This window comes from Papilio machaon, chromosome 3, assembly GCF_912999745.1.
Source record: "Papilio machaon chromosome 3, ilPapMach1.1, whole genome shotgun sequence".
Classification (NCBI taxonomy): Eukaryota; Metazoa; Arthropoda; class Insecta; order Lepidoptera; family Papilionidae; genus Papilio; species Papilio machaon.
In genome coordinates, this window is record NC_059988.1 from 3363870 (window position 1) to 3379325 (window position 15456).

The following is a 15456-nucleotide window of genomic DNA, read 5'->3' on the forward strand; positions in this document are numbered from 1 at the left end:
CTAGTGCCACGGCGGAACTCGTACTCGTAAATAATGCGATATTTTAAGTTTTCCATTTTGTAAAATGAGTGACGCAAACAGAAAAAAACAGAAGAAAAAAAACAAATGAATGACGGTCATCGAACCACAAATACATGAGTCTATAGCTGTACAAATTTGAATTTGGAATTCCTTACCAAAGAGGAGAAATTCGTGATTAAAGTGGCCAGTACGAAAAACGCCAATTTCATATGTAAGGACCTAATATAAAGAAAAAGTGAACAACACCAGTAAAAAGAGTGCAAGATGTGACACAACAAAGAAATAAAAAAGTATTTATCAATGGTACTAGTTTACATTTATTCAAATAGAAAAATAAAAGAAAATGTTATTACAACTCTTCTTTTTGCCTCGGCGGTGGTGAAGGTGGCGGTGTTGGAATTTTATAATATTTATCATAAATCTCGTCCCAAAAGAGCACACGTTGCTGTATCAGAGGACCCCGCAGCTTCAGCGATTTGTCTATACACATATGAGGACCGCCATTAGCTCTAGTAGGAGGCCACTGAGGAAGATCCGAATTCTCGGACACAGGTTTTCTGAAAAACACAGGGAGTAATTGAGAAACAACTTAAAATATGTAATTTTTGGATAAGTTACGATCATAACATAGCATACCCTGTGGTGATGAAAGCAGACCATATTTTACGCATAATTTGTTTCATTTTCTTCGTGTCTTTAGAGACTTCATCTTCAGTTAATTTTGGCCACAACCCATCAATGACCATAAAAGTCTGCGCACAATGATTGGCGCCGCGGATCTCAGTGTAAGGTATGAGCGGCGCGCTATCGTCCACGAAGTCATATTGATAGAGATAAATGTTGTTGTTTCCAGACTCCACTTGCAACCTCACGGATCGTAAAGTGGAATAAGCAAACATTACATCTGTGAAATAATCTATATATCTAAATATTGTTTCTTCGCTAATTGGTCGATTGCCAAAATAGAATCTCTTTATTCTCTCTGCCACCTCTTCTTTTTCTGATTCGCTGTCAAAGTGAAGATCACCCGGTAAGAAGTCGGAGAACTTTGTATTCATGCTATCTTTCCAATGATCAAACCATGGTACTCTAAACAGTCCCTCCATCTCAGCAAATCCATAAAGCATAGGCAACTTATGTTGTTTACCTGCCTTCAAAATATTTACAGGCGCGTCATCAAGAAATATTTCTTGTCCTACATCGCGTTCCACACAAGGCGAAAAAAAGAATGTGGAATCTTTTTGATTAAAAACATCAAAAGAATGCAAAACTTCTTTTGGAACTGTTTTGTAAAACTCTTCAAGAGCATAAACGTCATCTTCATTGCCAGTAAAGTTTATTAACTTAGCGTAAGATTTAGCGATTTCTACTGGATTTTTTTGAGCACTGAAAAGTGCCATATTTGACCCACTCTCTGGTATAACTTTACTGAATAAACCTTTCGTCATCGGCGAAAGCATAAGCAGGTCTACCGCAGAAGATCCAGCGCTAGATCCCATTATTGTAACATCGTCAGGATTACCACCGAAACTGGCGATATTTTTCTTAACCCAGCGAAGTAAGGCCACTTGATCTTTCATTCCAGCGTTACCAGGCACATCTGGTGTGCCTAAGCACAAGAAACCATGAGGTCCAAGACGATAATTAAAATTGACAATGATCATTTCTTTTTCTCTAATCAAGTTCTTTGCTACACCAAATTCACCGTGCCCAATTTGGTACGCACCTCCATGAACGTAGACTAAAACAGGTAACTTTTTAGTTTTTGTATCAGGTACGTATATGTTTGCAATTAAACAGTCTTCCGATTCGGTTAAATTTGGATTTGTCATAAAACGGTATTTCATTTGCGGGCAAATTATGTTTTTATTGGTCGCTTCGAATGGTACCGTCCAAGTGGGTGGTGGAAGAGGTTCCTATAACGAAAAGAGTAAATTTATAACATCTGTAAATTATTCGAAATCTACTACTCAATTTCGGTGTTCTTCTTCGATACCTAAGAGATTATAATTTAAATATTAAGGCGACCATACCTTGTATTTGTTGGGCCCAGTTGGAGCTGTTGCGTATGGGATCCCGTAAAAGACAAACACATCATCACCGACTTCTTTATATCCGCGGACTGGTCCCTGGGCTATATTCAACTGTCTCACTTCTTTGCTCTCTCCTGTTGCCACCAAAATTAACGCCAAAAATATTATCCATTTTATCATTTTAGCAAACACAAACGTATTGTTCGAAATATTGACTATTAATGATATATCAACATTCAACAATTTTGTTTTTATAGAGTATAGTTATCTTTGACAGATTACGTGAATATTACGACGCGAAAAAAATCTGTGTCATTGTTTTGTTGGTTAACAAGCATATTGCTAGGTGCGGATATTTGCTTATGTATATTGAAAACCGGATTATTCTGACAAACATAATATTAAGTAATATAACAACCGGCTAGTATGTCAAGTTGGGCATATAACAAGGAGCCTCCTACGAGTTTTTTGGGGGTTACTAGTAAGCAAAAAGTTCCAAACTGCATGACATATCCATAACAAAAATCTGTTAGCAAATGATTTTCAAGTTATAATCGAAGTGCCTATAGCCATTACTTACTATTTAAATTAATACAGCTACAGGATTATCCAAGAACACAAGGTAAACTTTATATCTTATAATTTAATGATTTATTTATTATGATTAGCAACAATAAGTACTCGCAAGTTAAGTTGTCATCAAAGCAATGGTACTAATGATTGCAAAAAAAGACTACATGTATCACATGAGATATTTTTCTGGAATTTAGAAGATAGCTGTCGCTCACTCATTGGTCAAAATATCTCGCAGTCAAAATTACATTGTTTTTTTACATACTTTCCGACGGTCATAAGAGCCTTGTTGAACTATAAGAAAATAATTTTCATTTTATTTTGACAGACGGTAATGCGTGCTTGACAGATCCTGGCACTTAAAAGTCAAAGTAAATTGCAACGATTACGAGTATGATAAAGATAGATAGATAAATTGACTCGTCATTGTTAGTAAAAATATCATGTTAGTTACAATCGGCACATTTTGTGTATCATCATACAATAAGTGACTTACATAAATGAATGTTGTCGACTCGTTGCTAAATGATATGTTGCTGATAAAACTGCGGTAGCAAGAAGATAAGAAAGACTTAACAAACTGTAATGTATATTATAGCCGTTAGATTTTTAAGATAATGTTATTTTTAAGTTTAGAATTGTAAAATTGTATATATATATCAATTATGTCAATAAACAACGCCAGTCGTAATTGTAGTTTTTCTTCCGTAACATCTTTTTCAATTGGCGACGAGAATATTCGGATACCACGCAAATTTTATCAGTATTATGTCGGTCTGGAAAATCGGTGAATTCCTGTTAGAATTTGGTCAGCGCAGCGAATAACACTCTTTAAAATTAGTTAAATAATGTTTATTATTAAACTAATACAAATTCATGTTATAACAGCGTACAAAATTACTTCAATAAAAATTCTAACTCAAGGACATATTCGAATATAAAATCATGTCACATTTAAAAATGTCTTGCTTATACAGCCAGTCTTACAATGGATACGATCATTTTGGATCTTAAAGAAGATCCTATTCACAACACTCCTCCTCAATGTAAGACTGCTCTTACCTTTTCAAACAAGAACACCTCTCTTTTAACTGACATATTCAATTCTCTCACACAAAATCATTCTTAACCCGCAGAAAAGCCTTCGTTAAAATGTCCGCAGTCATCTCCTCAGACTGCAGGTACATCACCTTTACAACGTTGTTACTAACAGCTTCTCTGATGTAATGGCATCGTACATATATATTATGTTTCGTCCGTTGGTGATGTGCAGGATTCTTCGCTATTTGTATTACTGACTGACTGTCACTATATAAGGTTATCGCATGACATTGTTTTGTGGTCAATTCTTCAATTAGATTTTTTAGGAATGTTGATTCTCTGCATGCCTTTGATATGGCCACATATTCAGCTTCAGCGCTTCACAAAGCTACTGTGCGCTATGTTATGTATTAACATTATATTTTTGAATAAAAGTCTGATATTAATGACGACCTATGGACTGTAAATCCATAGGTCGCTGGTTCAGATCCGGCTCGAAGGACCACAAAAATGTTATGTATTAACATTAGATTTTTGAATAAAAGTCTGGATCTCGTAATCACTTTATTTGTTACCACGTTTTTTACTGTTGTAACAGCATACAAGCATTCTGTTACAACAGCATAACAAAGAGCATAAAAAGTGTCAAAGATTATCGAAGCAATTCGTAACATTCTGCTTCTTGCTCTCCCAAGATATAGGAGCTCCTCCTAAAACAAATACATAACCAGAAAACGATTTTCTGTCACTGATATCTCCAGCATGATCAGCGTCTATATATCCATATATAAATATAATACATAAAAACTAATATATGTCATTAAAAGGTGTCCCTTTAAGCAAGGTTCCGAAGATACTGGCGGCGTTCCCACTTTGAATGGCTAGACTAATTCTTTGTCCCAGGTAGTTGCCAGCTCTTCTGATGTAGACTAACCTTTTAGCTGTTTCCTTAAAAAGCCTTCGAGCGCTAGGACCCCACGGACCAAGGGTCTCGACACTGAATGGGACAAATTCATATTCGGAGCCTAGACCCCTGTATTTGTTAGCTTCTGGTAAATTAATTTGACATTTTATATTAGGTCCTTACATATGAAATTGGCGTTTTTCGTACTGGCCACTTTAATCACGAATTTCTCCTCTTTGGTAAGGAATTCCAAATTCAAATTTGTACAGCTATAGACTCATGTATTTGTGGTTCGATGACCGTCATTCATTTGTTTTTTTTCTTCTGTTTTTTTCTGTTTGCGTCACTCATTTTACAAAATGGAAAACTTAAAATATCGCATTATTTACGAGTACGAGTTCCGCCGTGGTACTAGTGCTGCGGAAACGACTCGAAGGGTGAATGATGTGTATGGCGGTCGTGTTGCAAAAGAAAACACAGTTCGTTTTTGGTTCCAACGTTTTCGTTCTGGAAATTTCGATCTGCAGAACAAGCCCCGTGGACGGCCTAAGACTCAAGTTGATAATGAAGAGTTGAAGGCTATTGTGGAAGCGGATCCATCGCAAACCACGTCCGAGTTAGCTGCAGGCTGCGATGTTAGTGATAAAACTGTTTTAATTCACTTGAAGCAAATTGGGAAGATTAAAAAGCTTGAAAGGTGGGTACCTCACGAATTGACTGAAGCAAACCGGCAAACGCGCGTCGACTGTTGCGTTACATTACTGAACCGGCACAATAATGAAGGTATTTTAAACCGAATCATTATCTGTGGTGAAAAATGGGTTCTTTACGATAATCGGAAGCGCTCAGCGCAATGGTTGGATCCTGGCCAGCCAGCCAAATCCTGCCCCAAGCGAAAATTAACCCCAAAAAAGTTACTTGTAAGCGTTTGGTGTATTAGTGCCGGTATTGTTCATTACAGTTTTCTCAAATCTGGCCAGACTATTACGGCTGATGTCTATTGTCAGCAATTGCAAACCATGATGGAAAAGCTAGCGGCTAAACAACCTAGGCTGGTCAATCGCTCCACGCCACTGCTGCTTCACGACAACGCTAGACCACACACTGCGCAACAGACGGCTACTAAATTAGAAGAGCTTCAATTGGAAAGTCTAAGACATCCTCCGTACTCCCCGGACCTTGCTCCAACAGATTACCATTTTTTTCGAAATTTGGATAACTTCTTGCAAGGGAAAAAATTCAACTCCGATGGGGCAGTCCAAATCGCCTTCAAAGATTTTATTGATTCCCGTCCGACTGGTTTTTTTAGTAAAGGGATCAATGAACTACCTATGAGATGGCAAAAGTGCATAGAAAATAATGGTTCATACTTTGATTAATTAAATATATTATATTAAAAAATATTCGACTTTTTATTCCTCCCATACAAAACGCCAATTTCATATGTAAGGACCTAATATAAACATTTTTCTGCTATTTACGACAAGCTTAGGTCCCGCATGACAGATACTATATATGTAGATAACCAATACCAAATTTTAGTTTGTCACTATATATGCCAGTTTGGCCTTACGGTTTAACTGTTCGCTGTAATACGCAGTTTTGACGAATCGAATCCCAAACTTTATTTATTTTTACATTTTTTAAGGTTTTTAATTTTATTATCAAAGCGTTATATAAAATTGAACTTTATCGCAAAAATTATTGGGTAGTATTTGACATCTTTAAAAATTAAGGAACCACAATATTCCTTGTCCCTTTTTTAACGTCATTAGCATTTAGTTTCGATGTACAAAGACATAGATGGCGTTAAATTTGTGAACACCAAAAGAATAATCATTTCCTAAATTTATTGGCGCCATCTCTTAGTAAGAAAACTAACATTGCTTGCTGAGAAGATCAATAACAAAATAATCCCCAATTAAGTTGGGCTGTTTATTTTTTGATTAGAATATAAAGGGACTCGTTCATTTACAACAATTTTCATGAACTTGTTTAACGTGTTATATGTTGCAGGGCGTGAAACATCTCATCGATAGTGCTGTTTGAATAATCGAATAAATTATTAAAATCGTTCCATAAAAACTGATATTTTTTTTCATAATAATCGTTTGTTTTTCTAAATCGATTATTTTTTTAACATCCCTAGTAGATATTGATTTGTGGGCTCTAAAACCAATATACTAACAACAAAAAGTCAGTGACATTTACGTAAGTGTAAAAGTATTTCATAATTATTTATTTTTACCACAAAGCCACATTTACCATAGTTTTTGTATGTACTCAGAAAGTATTGTGAGAAAAAGTTTTATAAGTAAATGAAAAAGAAAAAGTATATGATTACTTATAAGTAAAAATACGATCGTTCTAAATTCAAAACTACCCTACACATTTTCTGCGAGCTTATTAAAATTACCGTGTCTCATTGAAAAATGGATTTGCGTCGAGAACATTTTCGCGCTACGCTATGATTTTTTACGATTTTAAATGTCGCCTGAAACCGGACGAATCGTACGATAGACTTCAAATGGCATTATTGGATGAAGGCCCTTCTAAGGCAACCGTGTATCGTTGGTATAATGAATTTAAGCGACGTCGACTAACTTTGGGGGATGAAGAAAGAAGTGGTCGCCCTATGACGGCTGTTACGGAAGGAGACGTGCTAGCACTGAAAAATTTGGCAACATTTAAAATGTCACGCACGTCACAAATACTCTCTCGCCTTGTATACCGACACGCCGCCTGACAGCTCTTATATTGCTCTTATATTTTTTCAAAATCAGCCACATAACTATTCGTAACCACCACCTCCCTGATTTAAAACGATACAGTTCTGATTTATATTCAAAATAAAATAACGTACTATATATTTACTTAAATAACAACCTTCATTGCGAATTTTCTCTAGCTGTCATTATGACGTAACCTTAAGCATAAGAAGCGGAAAGATTCAGCATATACTTCAGATGTTCAGAAGCAGATAAGGGTGGATTGGTGCCATGATATGATAGACAATTTGAAGCAGGCTAGTCTCGGCGTGTTTACGACCTCATTTAAGATTATGAATCCTGGATTTATCAATTCGATTCAGAAAAAAAACGCCAGTCCACGGTTTGTTTGTTTCAAAACGAATCAACGCCTATCAAAATTAAGCGACCTAGAAGCGGGAAGAAGATTTTGATCGCGAACTTTTTCAATTTAACTGGCTACTTGGTGTCAATTCCTTTACGAAACCAAAGAACCATTTACGCCGAATGGTATACTACCAAATGCTTGGCAGAAGTTTTTTATGCTGTGAGCAACAAGCGACCAAACACAGGTCTCCGCGGGCTACTGCTCCACCGCGATAATGCGCCCGCCCACACCGCAATCAAAATGAGGGACTTCCTAGACAGCACACCGGTCAAACTCCTGGGTCACCCTCCTTACAGCCCTAAACTCGCACTGTTTGACTTCGTCTTATTCCCAAAAATAAAAAATCAACTCAAAGGGATTAAATTTTCGCGCGATGCGCTCTCTGCGTTCGAGCAGGCTGTAAACGAGGTGTCTGCGGCGGACTGGAAAAAGTGTTTCGAAAACTGGTTCAGACGCATGAAACTTTGTAAAGAGGCTAGTGGAGAATACTTTGAAAAGATGTATTAAAATATATTTTTACCTATAGAACATTTTACGTCGCAATACTTTCTAAGTGTCCCACGTATATGTATGTAGAACCCATACTTCAGATATTAAATCATTATGGTCAGGCAAAATACAAACATGTTTCAGATATAACATTACCGAGTTATCTGTTAACAGTGGTTAGTACATATCGAATACTAGATGGCGCTAATCGATATTTCAATATATTTATATTATTAAAAACGTAAAAGCACAATAATGTTAAAAAGTAATGTATTTAATAATATAGAAAACTATTAAATAATAATTAATTAAGTTGCGATAATAATATAGATGAATAATCAATCCCGTACTGGCCAGTACTGAGATGCAGTAGACAAATATTAGGTCCTTACATATGAAATTGGCGTTTTTCGTACTGGCCACTTTAATCACGAATTTCTCCTCTTTGGTAAGGAATTACAAATTCAAATTTGTACAGCTATAGACTCATGTATTTGTGGTTCGATGACCGTCATTCATTTGTTTTTTTTCTTCTGTTTTTTTCTGTTTGGGTCACTCATTTTACAAAATGGAAAACTTAAAATATCGCATTATTTACGAGTACGAGTTCCGCCGTGGCACTAGTGCTGCGGAAACGACTCGAAGGGTGAATGATGTGTATGGCGGTCGTGTTGCAAAAGAAAACACAGATCGTTTTTGGTTCCAACGTTTTCGTTCTGGAAATTTCGATCTGCAGAACAAGCCCCGTGGACGGCCTGAGACTCAAGTTGATAATTAAGAGTTGAAGGCTATTGTGGAAGCGGATCCATCGCAAACCACGTCCGAGTTAGCTGCAGGCTGCGATGTTAGTGATAAAACTGTTTTAATTCACTTGAAGCAAATTGGGAAGATTAAAAAGCTTGAAAGGTGGGTACCTCACGAATTGACTGAAGCAAACCGGCAAACGCGCGTCGACTGTTGCGTTACATTACTAAACCGACACAATAATGAAGTTATTTTAAACCGAATCATTACCTGTGATGAAAAATGGGTTCTTTACGATAATCGGAAGCGCTCAGCGCAATGGTTGGATCCTGGCCAGCCAGCCAAATCCTTTTTTTTTTTTTTTTTTTTTTGTACGAGGGGAAATGCAGTTACGCACCCCTGCGCCGGGCCTGTATGTGCAGTGGCGCAGGGAGTGTGGGACTCGCCTAAAGTCGTTCGGCCATACCCACTAAAACCCCTCGGGCCCTCCATTCCGCCTTGTGGCTGGGTCACGGGAACACTTGCGCAATCTTCCGCGACCCAGCCGGCGTTGTCCATTCGGACTCTCCTCTTGTGGGGACAAAGATGTAGGGAGTCCCCACAACACACGTCTTAAGGCGCACCCGATACCAGGCGCGCCTAGCACCCGAAGGTTTGGCGGGCGATGGGCCAATAGGCCGTCCATCGCCCGGAGCTCTGCCATTACGGAGGCAGACGGCGGGTGTGCGCCTGCTGCCTGCGCCCGTCGCGACGACGGCGGAGAGGGTCCGCGGCTGCGTCCTCCTCCCGCCGGCGTTCCGCCGCCTCCTTCAGCGCTATCACCTCTTCGCAGAAGGAGGCGACAGCGTTCCAGGAGCTCTCGCTACCCACCATCGCGTTGACGACAGCGGGCAGCGAGAGGTCCATCCCGATTTCTGCCACGAGTGCGGCGCGCTGGGCCGACCAGTGCACACACGACTCCAGGGTGTGCTGCGCCGAGTCCTCAGCGTGGCCGCACTCATGGCACCTCGCACTGGGCTCTCGCCGCGCAATCCGGCACAGATACGCCCCGAAACAACCGTGTCCCGAGAGTACCTGCACCAGACGGAACGAGAGAGCCCCGTGCTTCCGACCCGTCCAGAGCTCGAGGACGGGCCGGATCGCCTCAATGGTGCGTTGGCCGGCGGACGCCGTAAGCAGCCGCTCCCGCCATTCGGTGACGAGCTGCGCCTCCGCCGCCCGCCGCCACGCACTCTCCTGATCCGGGGGAGGGTTCTCCCCCCGGGATCGGGCATCCACTCTCCGCCAGTAGGCGCCGGAGAGCACCTCCGCGTCTAAGTCCCATGGCGGCGTCCCCGCCAGCACACAGGCCGCGTCGCACGACACGGTGCGATAGCCACGAGTTACTCTGACCGCCATGACCCTCTGCGGCTTTCGCAGCAGGGCCCGAGTCCGGGCGGTCAGAGTATCCGCCCAGATGGGTGCGCCGTAAAGCGCCATCGACCGCACCACGCCTGTGTACAGGCGAGCCAGCCAAATCCTGCCCCAAGCGAAAATTAACCCCAAAAAAGTTACTTGTAAGCGTTTGGTGGACTAGTGCCGGTATTGTTCATTACAGTTTTCTCAAATCTGGCCAGACTATTACGGCTGATGTCTATTGTCAGCAATTGCAAACCATGATGGAAAAGCTAGCGGCTAAACAACCTAGGCTGGTCAATCGCTCCACGCCACTGCTGCTTCACGACAACGCTAGACCACACACTGCGCAACAGACGGCTACTAAATTAGAAGAGCTTCAATTTGAAAGTCTAAGACATCCTCCGTTCTCCCCGGACCTTGCTCCAACAGATTACCATTTTTTTCGAAATTTGGATAACTTCTTGCAAGGGAAAAAATTCAACTCTGATGGGGCAGTCCAAATCGCCTTCAAAGATTTTATTGATTCCCGTCCGACTGGGTTTTTTAGTAAAGGGATCAATGAACTACCTATGAGATGGCAAAAGTGCATAGAAAATAATGGTTCATACTTTGATTAATTAAATATATTATATTAAAAAATATTCGACTTTTTGTTCCTCCCATACAAAACGCCAATTTCATATGTAAGGACCTAATATAAAGAAAAAGTGAACAACGTCAGTAAAAAGAATGAGGGATGTGAAAGCAATAATGTAACCACGTTTTATTGTGGTAATGCAATTTTGTTAATAATTATAAACAGTTTGTCAACAACGAAATAAAGAAGTATTCATCAATGGTACTACTAGTTTACATTTATTAATATAGAAAAATAAAAGAAAACGTGATTACAACTCTACTTTTTGCCTCGGCGGTGGTGAAGGTGGCGGTGTTGGGATTTTATAATATTTATCATAAATCTCGTCCCAAAAGAGAACGCGTTGCTGTATCAGTGGACCCCGCAGCTTCAGTGATTTGTCTATACACATATGAGGACCGCCATTAGCTCTAGTAGGAGGCCACTGAGGAAGATCCGAATTCTCGGACACAGGTTTTCTGAAAAACACAGGGAGTAATTGAGAAACAGCTTAAAATATGTAATTTTTAGATAAGTTACGATCATAATATAGCATACCCTGTGGTGATGAAAGTAGACCACATTTTACGCATTATTTGTTTCACTTTCTTCGTGTCTTTAGAGACTTCATCTTCAGTTAAGTTTGGCCACAACCCATCAATGACCATAAAAGTCTGCGCACAATGATTGGCGCCGCGGATCTCAGTGTAAGGTATGAGCGGCGCGCTGTCGTCCACGAAGTCAAATTGATACAGATAAATGTTGTTGTTTCCAGACTCCACTTGCAACCTCACGGATCGTAAAGTGGAATAAGCAAACAAAACATCTGTGAAATAATCTATATATCTAAATATTGTTTCTTCGCTAATTGGTCGATTGCCAAAATAGAATCTCTTTATTCTCTCTGCCACCTCTTCTTTTTCCGATTCGCTGTCAAAGTGAAGATCACCCGGTAAGAAGTCGGAGAACTTTGTATTCATGCTATCTTTCCAATGATCAAACCATGGTACTCTAAACAGTCCCTCCATCTCAGCAAATCCATAAAGCATAGGCAACTTCTGTTGTTTACCTGCCTTCAAAATATTTACAGGCGCGTCATCAAGAAATATTTCTTGTCCTACATCGCGTTCCACACAAGGCGAAAAAAAGAATGTGGAATCTTTTTGATTAAAAACATCAAAAGAATGCAAAACTTCTTCTGGAACTGTTTTGTAAAACTCTTCAAGAGCATAAATGTCATCTTCATTGCCAGTAAAGTTTATTAACTTAGCGTAAGATTTAGCGATTTCTACTGGATTTCCTTGAACACTAAAAGCTGCCATGTTTGACCCACTCTCTGGTATAACTTTACTGAATAAACCTTTCGTCATCGGCGAAAGCATAAGCAGGTCTACCGCAGAAGATCCAGCACTAGGTCCTATTATTGTAACATCGTCAGGATTACCACCGAAACTGGCGATATTTTTCTTAACCCAGTGAAGTAAAGCCACTTGATCTTTCATTCCAGCGTTACCAGGCACATCTGGTGTGCCTAAGCACAAGAAACCATGAGGGCCAAGACGATAATTAAAATTGACAATGATTATTTCTTTTTCTCTAATCAAGTTTTTTGCTGTAGCAAATTCACCATATCCAATTTGGTACGCACCTCCATGAACGTAGACTAAAACAGGTAACTTATTAGTTTTTGTATCAGGTACGTATATGTTTGCAATTAAACAGTCTTCCGATTCGGTTAAATTTGGATATGTCATTAAAAGGTTTGTCATTTGCAGGCAAATTATGTTTTTATTGGTCGCTTCAAATGGTACCGTCCAAGTGGGCGGAGGAAGAGGTGCCTATAACGAAAAGAGTAAATTTATAACATCAGTAAATTATTCAAAATCTACTACTCGGTTTTGGTGTTTTTCTTATAGTTTTTAATGTAAATAATAAGGCGACCATACCTTGTATTTGTTGGGCCCAGTTGGAGCTGTCGCATATGGGATCCCGTAAAAAACAAACACATCATCACCGGCTTCTTTATATCCGCGGACTGGTCCCTGGGCTATATTCAACTGTCTCACTTCTTTGCTCTCTCCTGTTGCCACCAAAATTAACGCCAAAAATATTATCCATTTTATCATTTTGTCAAACACAAACGTATTGTTCGAAATCCTGACTATTAATGATATATTTACATTCAACATTTTGTTTTATATAGAGTATAGTTATCTTTGACAGATTACGAGAATGTGACACCGCGGAAAAAACCTGTAACATTGTTTTGTTGATTAATCAGCTAATTGCTGGGTGCGGATATTTGCATATGTATATTGAAAACCGGATTATTCTGACAAATATAAAATTAAGTAATAAAACAACTTGCTAATATGTCAAGTTGGGCATATAACAAGCAGCCTCCTATAAATTTTTAGGGGTTACCAGTAAGCAAAAAGTTCCAATACAAAAATCTGTTAGCAAATGATTTTCAAGTAATAATCAGAGTGCCTATAGTCATTGCTTACTATTTAAGTTAATACAGCTTCAGGATTATCTAAGAACACTTAGCAACAATGAGTACTCGCAAGTTACTGTCATCAAACCCATGGTCCTAATATTAGCAAAAAAACTACATGTTTTATTATCATATTAGATATTTTTAGCTTCTTTATAGCTGCCGCTCACTCATTGGTCAAAATACACTTAAAATTACTGTTAGGGATCTTTTCTATCTCCCTATCTGTAGACTGACATTTTTACAGTGACATCTGTCTATATTTTTAGTTTCATATTCATATTTCTTGTTTTTGTCTGACTTAAGATCTACGTAAGTTTTAATCCACAACACACTCCCGAGGTAGGCATAAAAAGTACCAAAATTATAAAATTATCCGTAACATTATACAAAAAATTAAAGTAAATAACATATCACTATAAAGCACAAAGAATCAACTACCCACAATTAAACATAGCGTATAAAAGCAACCAAAACAACAGCGAGGGTCAGAGCTTAAACAACATGTGTTAATTTAAAAATTATCGTGTTTTCCGACCTGGTTGTGATGCCTATAGGATTGCCATTCCTTACCCCTGATGTTCTGCCTAATATTCTTCGAAACGTGTCTTTTATTGACCCTTGCTCTCACCACCCTCCCCACCAGGGAGCAGCTGGTGCTAAAAACCTCCTTTTGATGTTAGAAGACCATCTTGTCCCTCACCGATGTGCTAAAATCACCTTGAATGGGTTCTAGCAATGTCCAGCCAAGCTTAGTAGGTATTGCAACAAGATTTTCATTTAAACGTTTAATACGTTTTCTTTAATAATTAAACCCAATTGATCTGATCCAATTAATATACTAATATCTTTAATATCATCTTCTGCGTCAGTTTGTAACGTATTTAAAACGTCACATAGTCTGTGCACTGCGGCGCACGCGCCGTAATTCTGTAATTCTTTTCGGCAGCTGTTAGCGATCTGCTCATATACGCTACTGGTCTTTCTATTCCGTTGGTAGCCTGAGTTAGCATCGCTCCAATGCCAAAGTTGCTCGCATCGGTGTGAACCTGAAATGGCTGGTCAAAATCGGGACATGAAAGCACTGGGGCGGAAACAAGGCATTCCTTGAGCTTTTTAAATGCCGCATCGGCTTCCTCAGTCCACTGGAAAGGAGGAGCATTTTTTTTGTTTGAAGTTAGCTTATTAAGCGGCCCTGCAATTGTGCTAAAATTAGGAGACATGTCGGGAAAAAAATCTAGGTGCCTGGCATATTAAAGATTTAAAGATCGTGTAGCTTTCTAATTCTGAGAAACTACACACCTCAAGGATTTTGATATTAAATCAAAATCCTTAGGGCGGAGAGGGGGTACTGTAACGTATTTAAAACGTCACATAGTCTGTGCACTGCGGCGCACGCGCCGCGGGGACTGCGCGGGTTAGAGGGGCGACCCGGGCTCGGCGGGGTCGCTGCATACGTGCCGGGTCACTTGCCTGCAATCTCCTGAGAAGAGCGGTCACCGGCGTCTTAGTCTTGGTGTGATCGTTTCCGGCTAACGTTGGCGTTCTAAAGTTATTTTTTTCTACATTAATACTAATACAATTTAAGTACTTGTTCCCGTTTTAGGGAGCACTGTACGAATTTTACTGCAAGCTACAATCAAGCTAGCAATCTCCGAGCAAGCTGTCGCTTGCCAGCTTCATACATCGGTAGCTGACCTGCCGTTGCGACCTCAGCACCGACGTCTACCGAATTCCTGCGGCCGCCGCTTAGCTGCCTAGGGAGCACCCAGCTGCGGTCGACGTGCACCTCCTGTCCTGCCGTTCCTTGGCCTGCCGCCGCTCATCTGTCGCCGCTCATCTGTCGCTGGGCGACGCCACCGTAGTTCAGCCAAAGCAGGGGAGTAATAAACGCCGCGGAAGCAGAGACTGATAGCACGTTACCCCACGACCTTATAAATTTTATGTGCCTACCGCTGAGTGCTTGGTAATATTATATATATCTTTTGTTACCACCTGAGTTTCT

At 39.8% G+C, this 15456-nt stretch overlaps 2 protein-coding genes across 2 annotated transcripts; both read right to left on the reverse strand.

The window, feature by feature from the left end:
* Window positions 1–322: 322 nt before the first annotated feature.
* LOC106716345 (esterase FE4-like) lies at window positions 323–2292 on the reverse strand. The gene is made up of 3 exons (XM_045686330.1): window positions 2055–2292; window positions 658–1937; window positions 323–578 (listed from the first exon to the last, which is right to left on the reverse strand). The coding sequence occupies exons 1-3, from the start codon at window positions 2232–2234 to the stop codon at window positions 371–373; spliced, it is 1668 nt and encodes a 555-aa protein (XP_045542286.1). The 5' UTR covers window positions 2235–2292; the 3' UTR covers window positions 323–370.
* Window positions 2293–11213: 8921 nt separating this feature from the next.
* Window positions 11214–13193, reverse strand: LOC123723512 (para-nitrobenzyl esterase-like). The gene is made up of 3 exons (XM_045686341.1): window positions 12901–13193; window positions 11513–12792; window positions 11214–11433 (listed from the first exon to the last, which is right to left on the reverse strand). The coding sequence occupies exons 1-3, from the start codon at window positions 13141–13143 to the stop codon at window positions 11226–11228; spliced, it is 1731 nt and encodes a 576-aa protein (XP_045542297.1). The 5' UTR covers window positions 13144–13193; the 3' UTR covers window positions 11214–11225.
* Window positions 13194–15456: the final 2263 nt, after the last annotated feature.

What these genes read in the sequence shown, in the direction of transcription:
- LOC106716345 (XM_045686330.1), bottom strand. Translation starts at nt 2,234, where the DNA reads ATGATAAAATGGATAATATTTTTGGCGTTAATTTTGGTGGCAACAGGA. An exon ending in CTGGGCCCAACAAATACAAG is followed by an intron (nt 1,938 to 2,054) that starts GTATGGTCGCCT and finishes TTTTCGTTATAG; the next exon opens with GAACCTCTTCCACCACCCAC. An exon ending in TCTGCTTTCATCACCACAGG is followed by an intron (nt 579 to 657) that starts GTATGCTATGTT and finishes TGTGTTTTTCAG; the next exon opens with AAAACCTGTGTCCGAGAATT.
- LOC123723512 (XM_045686341.1), bottom strand. Translation starts at nt 13,143, where the DNA reads ATGTTGAATGTAAATATATCATTAATAGTCAGGATTTCGAACAATACG. An exon ending in CTGGGCCCAACAAATACAAG is followed by an intron (nt 12,793 to 12,900) that starts GTATGGTCGCCT and finishes TTTTCGTTATAG; the next exon opens with GCACCTCTTCCTCCGCCCAC. An exon ending in TCTACTTTCATCACCACAGG is followed by an intron (nt 11,434 to 11,512) that starts GTATGCTATATT and finishes TGTGTTTTTCAG; the next exon opens with AAAACCTGTGTCCGAGAATT.